This window comes from Simochromis diagramma, unplaced genomic scaffold (genome assembly GCF_900408965.1).
Source record: "Simochromis diagramma unplaced genomic scaffold, fSimDia1.1 OVJJ01000302.1, whole genome shotgun sequence".
NCBI classification, from domain to species: Eukaryota; Metazoa; Chordata; class Actinopteri; order Cichliformes; family Cichlidae; genus Simochromis; species Simochromis diagramma.
In genome coordinates this window covers 3,298,305-3,314,109 of record NW_024386792.1, presented here as the reverse complement: position 1 = coordinate 3,314,109, position 15,805 = coordinate 3,298,305, and the positions used below count along the sequence as shown (strand labels likewise).

The following is a 15,805-nucleotide window of genomic DNA, read 5'->3' as shown; positions in this document are numbered from 1 at the left end:
CTAACACTTAAATGATCATAGCCAGTGTATTCATATAGTTGTGGGCTGCATAGCTGTCTGCCATCGGCTCTATGACCTTGTATTCAGGTAAAGCCACCGTTACATTCCACCCATCTCCTGTGTCACCTAACAGAGGAGCCATGATTCCAGCTCAGCCTGGCTCCTCTTCACAGAGCGTCACATTAGTCAGTGCTTTATTGGGCCTAGGAGATTACCTACCCTATGTAAGGCAGCGGTATACCTCTTTCATTCTCTTATATTGGGATAACCGCAAGAGCCCTGACGTCCCACTGCTTCATTTTAAAGTGCCCATGTATTAACAGTATTTACACCCTCTGAGATGTCCATTAAACACAATAAACCCTAATGAAGGAATACTGATATTGCTTAATTGCAGCCTTTTATTTCCTCATTTATTTCTATCCTATGTAGCAACATGTAATTATGTGTGATTATGCATTACAAGGCTGTCTTTGCAAATCTATAATAAAGTCTGCTAACTAAAAGAGAATTACATCAGCAGACAGATACAGACAGTAACGTTTATTACTGGCTCAAATGAGAATTAACACCCCAGTCTGCAGCTCTTTCCAGCTTTCAGCACACTGTTTCAGTTAGCCAGAACAAAAACAAAACAGTGGCACTTCCTGTAAAGCTGTGGGCAGCCACTTAAAGCACAAGGGCGCAGACAAACCGATTCTACACTACCTGCCTTAAAAAGGGAGGAAACAAGTGTAAACGAGTGACTACTAGACAAAGTCAAACATTTACTCAAGCCCAAGAGACCCACACATTTTCCCCCTCAAAAATTGGCATGGGGTTAAAACACCAGTGACCATTGGACTTAACATTTTGACAGGAAGCCAGATATCAATATCTCAGACTTGCTAAATGTTGAACTTTGTTCACCAATTCATCTGTGTTTCAAGAAGTGCCATGTATAATCTGTAATCTACAGGGAGTGCAGAATTATTAGGCAAATGAGTATTTTGTCCACATCATCCTCTTCATGCATGTTGTCTTACTCCAAGCTGTATAGGCCCGAAAGCCTACTACCAATTAAGCATATTAGGTGATGTGCATCTCTGTAATGAGAAGGGGTGTGGTCTAATGACATCAACACCCTATATCAGGTGTGCATAATTATTAGGCAACGTCCTTTCCTTTGGCAAAATGGGTCAAAAGAAGGACTTGACAGGCTCAGAAAAGTCAAAAATAGTGAGATATCTTGCAGAGGGATGCAGCAGTCTCAAAATTGCAAAGCTTCTGAAGCATGATCATCAAACAATCAAGCGTTTCATTCAAAATAGTCAACAGGGTCACAAGAAGCGTGTGGAAAAACCAAGGCGCAAAATAACTGCCCATGAACTGAGAAAAGTCAAGCGTGCAGCTGCCAAGATGCCACTTGCCACCAGTTTGGCCATATTTCAGAGCTGCAACATCACTGGAGTGCCCAAAAGCACAAGGTGTGCAATACTCAGAGACATGGCCAAGGTAAGAAAGGCTGAAAGACGACCACCACTGAACAAGACACACAAGCTGAAACGTCAAGACTGGGCCAAGAAATATCTCAAGACTGGTTTTTCTAAGGTTTTATGGACTGATGAAATGAGAGTGAGTCTTGATGGGCCAGATGGATGGGCCCGTGGCTGGATTGGTAAAGGGCAGAGAGCTCCAGTCCGACTCAGACGCCAGCAAGGTGGAGGTGGAGTACTGGTTTGGGCTGGTATCATCAAAGATGAGCTTGTGGGGCCTTTTCGGGTTGAGGATGGAGTCAAGCTCAACTCCCAGTCCTACTGCCAGTTTCTGGAAGACACCTTCTTCAAGCAGTGGTACAGGAAGAAGTCTGCATCCTTCAAGAAAAACATGATTTTCATGCAGGACAATGCTCCATCACACGCGTCCAAGTACTCCACAGCGTGGCTGGCAAGAAAGGGTATAAAAGAAGAAAAACTAATGACATGGCCTCCTTGTTCACCTGATCTGGACCCCATTGAGAACCTGTGGTCCATCATCAAATGTGAGATTTACAAGGAGGGAAAACAGTACACCTCTCTGAACAGTGTCTGGGAGGCTGTGGTTGCTGCTGCACGCAATGTTGATGGTTAACAGATCAAAACACTGACAGAATCCATGGATGGCAGGCTTTTGAGTGTCCTTGCAAAGAAAGGTGACTATATTGGTCGCTGATTTGTTTTTGTATGTCAGAAATGTATATTTGTGAATGTGGAGATGTTATATTGGTTTCACTGGTAAAAATAAATAATTGAAATGGGTATATATTTGTTTTTTGTTAAGTTGCCTAATAATTATGCACAGTAATAGTCACCTGCACACACAGATATCCCCCTAAAATAGCTAAAACTAAAAACTACTTCCAAAAACATTCAGCTTTGATATTAATGAGTTTTTTGGGTTCATTGAAAACATGGTTGTTGTTCAATAATAAAATTATTCCTCAAAAATACAACTTGCCTAATAATTCTGCACTCCCTGTAGTGGGATGAAAACTGTAACTCAGCTTCCCTTTGTCCTAACCAGTGTGGTTTGGAGATTGTTTGGTTTTTTAAGCCCACTGATTGGCCAATAGAGCAGGCTGTAACACTTTGACAATAATTAGTTTCATTTCGTTTTAAAGAAATATTAATTACTTTTGTTTTAATAGTTAAAAGGTTAGAAAACATGATTTAAAAAAAAAAATGCTCAACTATCAATTTGTGTGGCCTGTTGTCATAATGTGCACAAATCATCATGTTGTGCACCCAATAACATCTTGACACAAGTGCTTTCAGTTTCTCTGGCTCCATTCAGGGTGGGTGCTGCTATGCTTTAGACATGCAAAACAAACAACAACAACAAAAAACGTGGACACCTGTTGAACTATTATGAACATGTATGATCAAGAGTAATAAGCACATAAAGACATAGTAAAAAGAAAGTCTACCATCTTTCAGGTCTGTGGCTTTATATATCAGGATATAACAAAAAAAAATTCTGTTCCTTAGTGGGTCCGCTAAAGAACAGAGCTACTATTTAATTCCTGCTAATCAAATTAACTGATAACCTCTATAAAAGCAGAGGTTTTGGTAGTTTGTTGGTCTGGAGCATTCAGCTGTGTGTTATCACAATGCCAAGGAGCAAAGACATCCACAGTGATCTCAGAGAAGAAGAATTGTTGCTGCCCATCACCCTGCAAAGTCTAATAAGGCCATTTCCAAATGATATGAAGTAATGCTGCAATGGGAAATATTATTGACAAGTACAAAACATTCAAGACTGTTTCCAGTGTTCCCGGGAATAGAAATCCCAGTAAATTGACCCCAAGGTCAAACATTATCCCGCTTTTGGTTTCTACCTTATTCAGAAGGGGTAGCAACAGCAGGTAGCGCTGAATATTTAAGTTAACAGTTTAAATCCCAGAAAGTTGATTCTGTTTTAGTGGGAGGGAAGTCTCATCAATCAAGTTTCCTGACATCTTCACTCCCAGCTGAACATTAAGTCCAAGTGTGACTGGGAATATGATCCCAAACACAGCCTCAGATCTACAAGCAGAATGGCTGAAAAAGAAAAGAATCAAGGTGCTACAATGTCCCAGTCAAAGTCCAGACCTCAACGCAATGGAAATGCTGCAGCAGGACTTTTAAAAGAGCTGTGTATAAACAAATGCCTGCAAAACTCAATGAACTGAAGCAACGCTGTAAAGAATAGAGGGACAAAATTCCTCCACAGTGATGTGAGAGACTGAAAGTCATACAGAGAATTATTACTTCAAGTTATTGCTGCTAAATATGGTTGTACAAGCTACTCAGCTCTTCATTCACCGCTTCGCATTTTGGCTTAGCTTTTGTTAAATAAATAATGACGTGGTGAAATGTGTTGAGTCTTGTTGTTCATCAGAGGTTGTATTTAAATTATTTTAAAACCTGATAAGAACCAGATGATTTTTTAACTACGTCTCAATACATAAAAACTTAGAATTCCCATATTCTTTCTTTACCATAAGTGTGAAAGCCACTGCAGAGGTAATCCGTTTGAAGCGAAAATATGCCCTTTTTTGCACATTGTTCCTCTGGCTGTGTGCAAACTTGTGTATTTGATGCAGACTCTGGAAAAATAAAAACTTGCCATACTCAGATCCAAGAAAATAAAGAAACAAAACATGTTTATGCTGTGAAATTCATCCCTTGTATTACACCAGTGCTGCTTTAAACAGATTGGACCTGTCTTGGCTAACAAATTCAATGAGCCATGACAGGGCAAGACTTCATAGGACCAAAATATAAAAAAAAAAAAAAAAAAACTGTCTCCGAATACAGATATTGTACTCTGCCACACAGATTACGTTTTTTTTTTTTCCTTTCCTCTATTTAAAAGTAAACTTGAATACCCGATTATGTATCAACAGTTCAACTGTTGCACTGAAAAAAGTTCAGCTCTCTATTCTCTGGCCTGCTCATCTTTACTTTCACTTTTAACTGACAGCTATATACCCCTTGAACCTTGTATCGAGATAGCGTGAAGCAGATCCACCAACTGGGGGGGGGGGGGGGGGACAAAACAGCGTAACACTCAGACTGTGACTGTGTGAAGCAAACTCTTCTTTGCCCCCCTCTATAGCAAATTCCTGACTCCAGGCACAAACAGGGCCGGCACATGAGCCCGTTTTTCTAAAAACAACTGAATAGTGGCGTTTATAACCCAAGCCCACGTGCTGCGAGTCATCACAACCACTGCTGATGAGTTGTGACACAGAGAGACAATACTCTTGGGGAAACCATGTAGTATTTAATCAATGTAGGGCTCTGGCAGATACTACCAAAGAGAAAACTATGACCACTGTGATAAATCAGACTATCATGTGGAAAGCTGTAGAATGTTGTAAGCATAATGAAATGCACAGCACCTCCTGAAAAATGACACTGTCCATGATAAAAATGCAGTCCAGAAGAGCTGCAGTGAGACAGAGGAGCCTGTACAGATCATATTTGTGCAATGATGGCTTTCTCAGCTTAAAGGGGAAAAAAAACACACACACAAAAAAAACAATTGTACATATAGTCACTGGAAGCTGCTACTAAAAACAATACTTCCCCGTGATACTGCGTTTACATTGTCTGCTTTTCCAGTCAGAGGTCCTCGCTTGCAATCACATGTCTGTCTAAAATTAATAATAGCAACAGACAGACAAGACTAAAGAAATAAAGAAATAAATGAGGAAAAAGCGGAAAAAAAAAAAAAGCTTTGCTTTTGCAGCATCCTGGTGACACTACAAACGTGTCCAATCAAAGTAGGTCAGTGTAACATGGGTCAGTATAAGAGTGGAAAGACAAGTTAACTGATCGCTTTTTGTCTGAAAGGCATTTAATCATCATCTGCTTTGTTAATCAATTCACTGTTTAGTTTTTCTTCTTGGTTAAATGAAGTTTTCAGGCTCTCAGCTGTGCTGATATTTAGCTGATGGGATAGTTTGTGTTTAGTAGTGCTTACAAATATCTCGCCATGAGTCAGACATCTACTTGCAGTTCATTAGCCTCCTCTGTGGGGGTTGGTATTGGGAGTAAACTATACTATATGACTATAGGCGAGCCTCCCCTATCTAAAGGATTCCATTGTTGTACCACTGTGACAAAGCAGTTTTGCAGGTTCTACCTTCACGTCTCCTCCCTCTCCCTTCCTCCCACACCTCACCAGTGAAAGCTGCAGTTGAGCATGCTCCCATTCATCACGGTAAGTTTCCTTGTTACTGGTAGTTTCATTCATTCTCATGCAGACACCGCAAAGTCACTTTGTGAAAAGCTTTGAGGCAGGCGAGGGCTATCAGTACTGCAGACAGGCCAAGCTGGGGTACGTGCTTTAAGGCGGCCAACAGGTAACAGACAGATAAGGCACCCAGTATGACTGACCTGGATATGTCACACACTCTCACACACACACATACACAAAAAAGCACTGACTGATTTGCTGCTGCCGCAGTATTTTCTCTGCCACGATTATTCTCACATTGGTCATCATGTCATGTTCAATAACAACCTTAGTAACATGTTTTTAACACTGATAATTACATGTGTACATGCAGGGGCCCAATAAGACAACAGAACAATGCAGCATAAGAAACTGTATGACATGCATGTCTAAATAATGAGAACCTGCTCTGATGAGCCCAATCACTCCAGCTATCTGTAAACAACAAACCAACAATATACCATTTAATTTACACGGCCACATGGATAATAAGGGTTCATTAGAGAGAGAGGTCCTATAGCTGTGACTCACTGCAGTTTCCAGTGTAGGCTGCTTGCCTTTAAGTCAATATGGCCACACTTAGTAGTAAAGTATCGATTTTGTCAGTGCTTACAGACGATCAACGCCTTTCTTTTATGCAAATATGGGTGTAAGCCAGACTTTCCCAAAGATTCACAGCCAGTACCACAGCGTGACAGTGCTATCTATGGCCTATTCTGAGCCCCATAATCAGCTTACCAGGTTGAACACCGTCTCCACAATGTCTCGGTTGGAAACTTCCCCAACTTCCACCAGGCCGGTGAGCACGGCGAATTTCATTCTTATCCCCCTGATAGGCACTCCGGGGTTGAGCCCCACGGCGCCAGGTCGCCCGTCCTTCCCTTCACCTGGCGGTGCAGCGCCCGCTGTCTCCTCGCTAGCCATTGCTAAGGAAGCGGACGGGACAGGTGGCGTTCACAGGTAAGGCACCTGTTCACCTCCAATGGTGACAGTGGAGCCGATGTCAGAGGAGGGAAATAAGGGGGAGGGGGGGGGGTTTATCTCCCCTTCAGCTGAGTTGTTGACAGTCTATAGGCACATAAGCAAGACGTTTCCCTCCCATCCAAAAACAGCCTCGAAAGTGGGTAAAAAAACGAGAGAATTTGATGACCGCTGACACCGCGAGGCTGGAAATGTCAGTGCTCCTCTCCACGGTGAACTACTCCTCTGCCCTGTAACTTGATGCCACACGGAGGGTTTCACACTGTTAAAAGCCGTGGAAAGTGTGGTGCAGGTAACAAGGGGAGAAGCAGGTGAAGAAGAGTTCGCCCTTTTACCTGTGTCCTCCCGTGCTCCTGTGCACAAACGGCGAGCGAGGATACTTTAATATCTCCGCACAGCAGTGGAAGTTGCTATTGTCACTGAGTCCACTCACTTGACAGGTAGCGCTTGGCATAATAATAAAAAAAAACCTCATAAACTGAATGGAAGCAAGTCCGCCAGCAGCTCCGGAGAAAGCCGACAAAGAGCTGAGGTCCGCTCGGTGACCCCCTCCTCCTCCTCGGGAAACTCCGCACACTTGGCTAAATGGCAACGTTGACCCAGCTGCGCTGCATTTGCTTCCTGATCTACCCCGGTAGCTTCAGCTCGTCACCGCCATGACAGTATAGCCCTTGAGTGAGTGGCGCATGCGCAGTACACAACTGGGGACTGTTAAGCTCAGTGGCAGGTGTGCAGCTCAGGTGGTTTTCTAGCTCCGTGCACAGGGACTGCGTTCAAATCAACAGCGTGTGAACTGAGTTACTGCGAAACGTTAACGGTTTGAGCCCTACCGCTTAGAAGTCCTCTCTAAACAGGCTCCACACAACAAAACTCGCGATTTCACAGTCTCTCTACACGCACACCACATCATTAACATCAGTAACACAAGGAGGCAAAATAAAATGCACAACAGTAGTCCGCTAACCTCAGCGAGAGAGCTACATTATCACCGTTCAAGCAATGCCAGCTAAAATTAATGTGGGACTATAAGCTTGGAAATTTTGCGTCTGAGCTGTGTCTGTCGCACAGTATGCATATTTACACATTACAGGTTATTGAAAGTGTCTTTGTTCCGTTTTCGGGAAAAGCAGCTTGCTACCCTAACCTCAGGACAATGCACATGTCACGTGAACCCAATGTAAACTACAATGCTGAAGGGAGGACGTATAATAGTAAGCAGATAATGCTGCACTTTAATATTTCAAAAAGTTACACAGACCATGGGGCTGTTTATGATAATCCAGGTTTGACTGTATGCTGTGTATCAGCATGCATATAAACCTCAGGGGGATATATTTCAAATACTGCACTTGAAATGTGGCTTTATTTTGAACATGTTAAAAACATAAGGAAAAGAATAATCACAATGTATAACTTTACATGTTAAAAAGGGAGCAGAAATAAGTCTAATTCTATTAAATCCCACCCCCTTTCCACAAATAGTAACAACAATCATAATTTTTTTCTTCCTGTTTATGCCCTCTCCTAGAGATAGAGAGAAAAAGCAATTAAAATAAGGTAGGGCTTGTACAGTGTACAAGACACGTGCCTGCTACATACACACAGAAAAGTAGTAACTGTAACACAAGCACCAACAAATCATGTTCTGAGTGTAGGAGTGTTAATTTAGAAATCTTATGTACAAACTGTCAATGTAAATCACACATCATATAATGGATAAAAAGAGGATGTTATAGCTTAAACTAACACAACAAACAAAATGAAAAGGCAAACAGGAAATACATGCAGAACAACGTTTTTGTAGGGCACAACAGCGCACACTGACAGATGTGTGCATCCCGCGGCGCTGAAAACCAAACATTAAAGCAAAGTGACGGCTCTGCTTTGCTTGCCTTTTCAAATCACCGCCACAACCATAACCCCTGACACGTGAGGGGTTTTTTTTGCACGGCTGAGGAGAAGAGACAAAACTCTAATCAGACACAATCAAAGCAGTCGAAGTCAAATAATGTCCATATTTGATACTATCTGTCTTCCCATCTCTGTTCTTTCTAGTGACTTCACATTGGCTCTGTGGGATGGATGTGCAGCCATGAGTGTTGCCACAGAGGCAGCTGGCGTCACCGTTCCCGCTGACCTCCCAGTAAAGTGTAGCTGAGCCCTCAGGGACCCTGGGAGTCATGGAAGCCAGCAGCACCACCCATGAGATGCAGGCCTTGTCTCTGATTTAATGACCTCAAATCAGCAGTCTTGTTCACTGAGCCCAAAGACTTTCTTAAATACGACCTTCAAAAAGAAGAAGAAAAAAGAACAGAAAAAGAGCAGAGAAAGCTTTTACTGACCTTTAAACTGAACGGTGCCTTCTTATTCTCCTGCAGGCTTTATACAGCTAATGAGTGGACAAGTTTGTGACACAGCGCCACCGTAATCGTCTCTTTCTCCCCTCTTGCTGCCATCCTGTTGGAAGCTCTTATTATCTCAGAAGAAGATTATAACATCTGCAAATGATTTAGTGTCAGAGATTGCAATTAAACTGATGAGCCCTTGTTAAGAGCTCAGAGTGTGTCAGAGCAACTCTTTGAAAAATATCTTTTTAAACCATCTTGAAAGCAAAGATGACTAAAGTAATGACGGCAAATGTAATAAGCTTCTCATCCGAACCACAAATGTAAAGCTGTTGCTCATGCAAACAATACAGCAGAGGCTGTAGATCAGGGGTGTCAAAGTCATCACGGGCCACATACAACCCTACTTTGATCTCAAGCGGAACAGATCAGTGAAACTCTTCTTTCTGTCTATCTGAATTTAACTGCACATTTAATCCCCGACATATCTCAATATAAGAAAAAGAAGTGCAATTTCAACAGTAGCTCTCACTTTTCTTTACATGATAAAGAAATGCCGCCGAAATGAGTCTGGTAGCTCATTGATAAAACTGCCCTGTAATTATAAAGCAGAAAGTTACTGTCAATTCACAGAAAAATGACCTGTTTTATTTATTTATTTACATTGGACACTTTGTAAAAAACTAAAAAAAACAACCTTGTAATTTCTATAGTAGTGAAAAAAACGTGAACAGGTGAATTGTATCAGTAGATGGAAAAATGTATGGAGTATGTTGGAGTTTTTGCTGGACTGATTTTTGCCCCTGGGCCTTATGTTTGACACACCTGCTGTAGATGAAATAAAGGCAAAAAATGTCAACATAAATCAGATTTTGAATGAGAAGACACAATAAACAGCTGCCACGTCCTTCAAATAATTTTTGCAAACACTTTCTGTGGCACTAGGAGCTGGATTTGTCAAAGTACTAATAACCTTGCTGGCATATTAGGAAGAATTAAGGAGCAAGACTTTACATAAAACAACACCTTTTTACCTGTTTACCTGGTTTACATTTGTCAATATTGGTATATGAAAGATGAAGTCCACTAACGTGTTTACTTTGTGTCCTCCATCAGGAATCGACATCTTCCACAGAATAATATGACCTTCATACAGGTGGAAGATTACAGGACTATTGTATTAGGCTTTGTGGGTAAGTGGATAAATAACCTCCAAAGTGTATTTTCCCAACAGACAAAATTCTTCCCTTTGTTACAGTAATAATGTTGGTGGAAAACAGGCAGCACGCCTATTTTACCTGTTTGCACACCTTGAGACTAGTTCATCCTGTTCAGAGATGTGGAAGAACTTGTCTCCCAGTTAAAAAAAATTGGTGTGGATCACTTTTTGCTGGGACAAATGACACAAATTACTAAATACGAAAATGTTGTACTATTGTCTTTCAGCATTTGACAAATTTTACTTTGAAAACTGTTGTTCCCTATGGCTGTAGTTAGTTATAAATTATTGTTGAGCTTTTTTTCCCTCAGCTTCCATTTATTTAAAAAGATTACTTAAAAAATGTAGGTTTTGTCTTTGTTACTTTGTCCTGTTTGGCCCTTCCACTGTTTTTGCGCTGTGGTCTTCTGTAATCTGCCAGTAATCAAGTACTTTTAGCAGGCCAGGCTATTTTATGTTGTTGTATTTGCATATCAGCCTTTAACAGTAAAATGATTGTGGTTTCTATATGATTTTTATTTTATTGTTTTTTATTCTTATTTGCTTGCTTATCGTTGTAGTGGTGGACCATCAAACTGATTTGCCATTTCTGGGATAAAAAAAAAAGTTTCCTGAATGTGGAATCTGAAATCTTTTCAAGCTTGATTAGACTACCTGTGGTTTAAACTAATAGAATTAAATGGGATGACCAGATCCCAACAAACTAAATGTAGGGCAAACACTGTGTTTGCGTGGGGCAAAGTGGGACAGGTTGACAATGCTGAATTTTATTTCACTGTTATTTCAGCCGCTGTTCTGCCTGGTAACAGTTTTTGGCTTTCAGTTGTATATGTCAATAGACTGATATACCTTTTTTGAGGCATGTCTGACATTTTGGGCAATTTTTTAACCAATCATGACAAATAAAACTGTTACTTCACACTCCTGTGTGAAGCTAAACAATAAATAAGCTCAGTTTGTCAGTATATACTATGACTTCATTGTCTTTGTAGTTGTTTCTGTCATATTCAGCAGAATCTGCAAAGCTTGTGACTTTTTGATTTGGTTACTGTTCCCTGATGAGTATGGCATTAGAGATGCTGACCTGACTATAATTTAAAAAAAAAGCCTTGCCTTCACATGCTTTAACTTTAACTCTTTATTATACACATTTGGTAAAAACGGTCTCTTTGAAAAAGCATGTCCTGCAGAACCGATCAAAGTGTGGGACACTGTCTGAAGATGTGGGAGAAGGGCACAGGGGATAAAAATGCTGCGCAGTGCCACATAAAGCGGAACGTCTGCTCACCTTATTGTTGCTGATTTCAAAACTCTATTTTTTAATGTAGTTTGTTAGTTTTTTCACGAGCGTGTTAGATTGTGCTTTCACCGGCAGAGGGAGACAAATGAAACTGCAAAAACACTCGCGAGATGAGACAAATCTCACGAACCCCGAGCCGTCTCTTTAATTCTCGCGGGATTTCCGAGTTCCTCCTCTTTCACTCCCTGTAGCCAACATGGCAGTCGGCAAGAACAAGAGGCTGACCAAAGGCGGCAAAAAGGGTGCCAAAAAGAAGATGTAAGTTGGACATTCAGACATTGTTGTGTGAACAACACTTCGCTTTTTTCGTTGGTGTCGTTTTGGTGTGAAATGGGTGAAGGATGAAGCCGATTTTAGGTGGATGTTAAGCGGCCAGTGCTAGTGTCGGCACCGCCGGCCCCAGTGGCGCTGAGCTGTAGCATGATGTCTCCTTTCATGCTCTTAGACTTTCTGTAGTTAAAATTGATTTTATTATGTGCGAGCAGCTCATTTGGAGTATCACTAGCACAGTAAGGGAAAGCTCAAGTAATTTGGTTGCTAGCTAGCGCCTGCAATCTTATATGCTAAAGGCTACTGAATGTTAGCTTAACTGTAGGCGAGCTTGTCTGGCAACATGGCAGTCGGATCCTACGGCTAAGAGTTAATGTATCTAACTTATAACACCATGTGGTGCAGACGATCAGTACGACCGAGCTAGTCCGTTAGGAAATCGTGAAATCGATTAGAGTAGTGGTTATTCCACGGTGTTTGCTAATCCGAGCAGTGTCCTTTCTCGTACTGGTATTCAAGCATGGCTGAGATGATTAATACTTTCTACTCTCCTGCAGTGTGGACCCTTTCTCCAAGAAGGACTGGTATGATGTCAAGGCACCAGCCATGTTCAACATCCGCAATCTTGGCAAGACCTTAGTCACCAGGACTCAGGGAACCAGTAAGTCTGCATTGTGCGAAGGCTGTTGTGTGTGTTGTATGCTAATGTTGCTTTCTGTAAAGAACAGAAGTGTCATTCTTTGATTCAGTGAAACTCTGGCAGTAGTAGTAAAGATCAGCTTTAGAGTTGTGTAGGTGATGCATTGTTTTCTAATGCTGTCCATAATTATCTGAGAGTATCCTTGGCGTACAGTGGGAATGTGTGATGACAAACTGTTTCGGTCCCAAATGAGGGGCCTGATTACTTACGAGATCAACTGCCTTTCCCATTATCAGTACTTACTTCAGCTTCCAGAGACTTCTCGTTACCTTTCAACCCTTTAACCTTTTTTCGTACCTCTTGTACCACACAGGAATCGCCTCAGATGGTCTGAAGGGACGTGTGTTTGAAGTGAGCCTCGCTGATCTCCAGAATGATGAGGTGGCCTTCCGCAAGTTCAAGCTCATCACTGAGGATGTTCAGGGCAAGAACTGCCTCACCAACTTCCACGGCATGGACCTGACCCGTGACAAGATGTGCTCCATGGTCAAGAAGTGGCAGGTGATGGTCACATTTTTCACCAGTGGTGCCAGATAGCTGATGATGTCACTTATGCCAATGTGTTTGTTGAGATTTGGCTACAGGGCTACACTATGTATGGTCTTGGTGTGAACATTCAGGTTTGTATACGGTATATTTACGCTGCAGTGTAAATATTGGGACTCAACACATTAGAAGGAAAAGAAAGACTTATGAGAAATGTCTTCCATGACCAGTATAAAGGGGGAAGTAATCTAATGTAATGTGGTATGTTTTAAAGCTTTTTAGATATACTTCTTTAATATACTGTCTTTTAAAAAATAATAATTACAAAACAGGAGCTTTGAGAAGTCAATATAATCACCAATGCTGCTTGGCGATGGAGAATTCTGAGTACTGGCATCCTCACAGGGCTTTTTGTCAGTGCCCCTCATGCTCTGCTGGGAGAGTGCACAGTTGATGTTTGTGCGAAGCTCTTTCACACATGCGATATGGGTTGCTGAGGATACTGGGAGCTTATTTTTGCAATAAGCCTCCACCTTTCCACAGCATTGTGTGTGCTGTTCTTGTTTCAGAAGTGAGTGAAGCCTGTGCTGATGGATCCCTTCATTGTTTGTTAATGACATGAAGTTAATTCTAAGTTAATTCTGGTCAGTGGCTTAAATGTTGGGCCTGTGAGATGTGTCGGCAGTTAAAAGTATCTGAAGTGGTCAACCACTACAGTAGTTGCCAACAGTAGTAAGCTGGTGAGTGCAAGCAATGGGCCATCGCTAGTTAAGTCCATTCACAAAACCCCGTTTGCGTAAACATAAATTCAGGTTCACAGCGGGGTTTCATCCAGTCCCAGAGGCAGAGTGCACTCTAGAACTCAGTCTATCAAAGGACTAACATGTTGTTTGACTTTTGCTTGCACGAAATTAAAATGATAAATCACGTTAAGACGTAAGTGCGCACAGTCATCTGATCTGTAAATTGTATTTATTTTTTGGCCCGAGACAGCGGTTATGAAAGTGTTAGGTCTTCTCAGCAGGCGCTGGTAAAATATTTTGGATTTGAGTGTGTTTGTCATATATTCATAATGTTGTAGTGTTGTTTACAGCAATGGTAGCAGCAAAGTCTGAGTGCACCAATGCTCTTTGAAACGCAAGCAACAAAGTGTCATTTCATGTTGGCTCTTCCCATTCAAAAATCAAAGGCCACTTTATTAGATACACCTGGGATATCTAGTGTGTTCAGCTATTCGTTATACTTTCAAGCTTGTCAATGTTGTATATTGGACTATTACATCTGAGATTTCCCAACATTTTATCCGCTCAGATGGCATACATGTGGACAGCAAGCAGTAGAATCATAGACTGCTGTAGAACAAAACTGGAAATGTAGAAGCTTTCTAAATGTAGAATATGTGGCAGAGTTGTTGCATTAGACTTCACAGCTATACCTAGTGCCTTGGCAGACAAGTATACACCTCAAACCATTTACTAGTGACTCCAGATTAACAAAACTTTCAAGTTGGGTTTTAATGCATTTTGGTTCGGAAAAGGAAACGTGAGAAGCACATTGAAGGAACACGAGCAGAAAAAGTTTGTTACAGACCGATGTGTTTTAAGGCGGCACTGTTAATGTAATCATTATTTTTCTGCTCAGACCATGATTGAGGCCCATGTGGATGTGAAGACCACCGATGGCTACCTTCTGCGTCTTTTCTGTGTGGGTTTCACAAAGAAGCGTGCTAATCAGATCAGAAAGACCTCCTACGCCCAGCACCAACAGGTCCGCCAAATCCGCAAGAAGATGATGGAGATCATGACACGTGAGGTTCAGACCAATGACCTGAAGGAAGTGGTCAACAAGTTGTAAGTCATATTTGTTTCTGACTAAAGCACAAATGGCATTATTAATTTAAGATTGAGCTAATTATGTCTCTGAGTGCACTCAGGTTTTGTGTGTGTCGCAATTGATGGTTTTAAATGAATGCGTTTGCTTTTTCGTATTCCAGGATCCCTGACAGTGTTGGCAAGGACATCGAGAAGGCATGCCAGTCCATTTACCCTCTGCACGATGTGTACGTTCGCAAGGTCAAGATGCTTAAGAAGCCCAAGTTTGAGTGTAAGTAATGCACGTTAGTATTTACAGTGTTTCTTTTGTTTGTGGGAACAAAAGATGACAATGTTTCGGTCCCATATGATCACCTGATTACCTTATTGAGATCAGCTGATGTTCCCTTGCAACATGCTAGTTGACAAGCAGACATTCTTGGTTTAATTGAATGAAATGTTACAACTATAATGTCTTTGCCATTGCATATGTAAGACAAACTGTCATTTGCAAGTTGTCAGTAATGGTTTGATCAGTCAGTTAAATTCCCTGTCCTCCCTTGCAGTGGGCAAGCTGATGGAGCTCCATGGTGAGGGTGGTGCTGCTGGTGCTGCAAAGGCTTCCGGTGATGACACTGGAGCCAAGGTGGAGAGGGCTGATGGCTATGAGCCCCCCATTCAGGAGACGGTGTAAAAACACCCTGATTTGAATAAAAAATGTAAATGACCAACAAACTGTCCTGTTTCTTTGTCAGTAAAGTAATGCAGTCGTTCAGTCAGTGCATGTAAGGAGGGGATAAAATGCCACAAAATCCAGCACTCTAAGGAACTAGTCACCAGATAAAAGGCGGATGCTGCAGAATTAGTGCATTAGGTCTTGTTTGTATAAAAGGTAACTGACCAGACTTCAATTTATTCTTCAGTGTAGAAGATGCCTGTGTTTCCAGTATC

At 41.6% G+C, this 15,805-nt stretch overlaps 2 protein-coding genes and 2 non-coding genes across 4 annotated transcripts in view; 3 read left to right on the top strand and 1 right to left on the bottom strand.

Annotated features, from left to right (window-relative positions):
- Positions 1-7,414, bottom strand: part of lrba (LPS responsive beige-like anchor protein) — a 178,107-nt gene extending 170,693 nt beyond the window's left edge. Inside the window, 1 exon segment of the mRNA XM_040023850.1 lies at positions 6,481-7,414. Within this exon segment, the coding sequence (XP_039879784.1) occupies positions 6,481-6,666 (186 nt within the window). The 5' untranslated portion in view covers positions 6,667-7,414.
- A 4,300-nt stretch (positions 7,415-11,714) lies between these two features.
- On the top strand, positions 11,715-15,589 carry rps3a (ribosomal protein S3A). Its single transcript, XM_040023848.1, has 6 exons — positions 11,715-11,845; positions 12,415-12,518; positions 12,871-13,058; positions 14,685-14,893; positions 15,037-15,146; positions 15,421-15,589. Exons 1-6 carry the CDS (start codon positions 11,784-11,786, stop codon positions 15,546-15,548), a joined length of 801 nt encoding a protein of 266 aa, XP_039879782.1. The 5' UTR covers positions 11,715-11,783; the 3' UTR covers positions 15,549-15,589.
- On the top strand, positions 12,715-12,788 carry LOC120729258. The gene has a single exon (XR_005694872.1). It is a non-coding gene; the product is annotated as a small nucleolar RNA SNORD73 (small nucleolar RNA).
- Positions 15,193-15,259, top strand: LOC120729257. The gene has a single exon (XR_005694871.1). It is a non-coding gene; the product is annotated as a small nucleolar RNA SNORD73 (small nucleolar RNA).
- Positions 15,590-15,805: the final 216 nt, after the last annotated feature.

What these genes read in the sequence shown, in the direction of transcription:
- rps3a (XM_040023848.1), top strand. Translation starts at nt 11,784, where the DNA reads ATGGCAGTCGGCAAGAACAAGAGGCTGACCAAAGGCGGCAAAAAGGGT. An exon ending in AAGGGTGCCAAAAAGAAGAT is followed by an intron (nt 11,846 to 12,414) that starts GTAAGTTGGACA and finishes ACTCTCCTGCAG; the next exon opens with TGTGGACCCTTTCTCCAAGA. An exon ending in TAAGAAGCCCAAGTTTGAGT is followed by an intron (nt 15,147 to 15,420) that starts GTAAGTAATGCA and finishes CCTCCCTTGCAG; the next exon opens with TGGGCAAGCTGATGGAGCTC.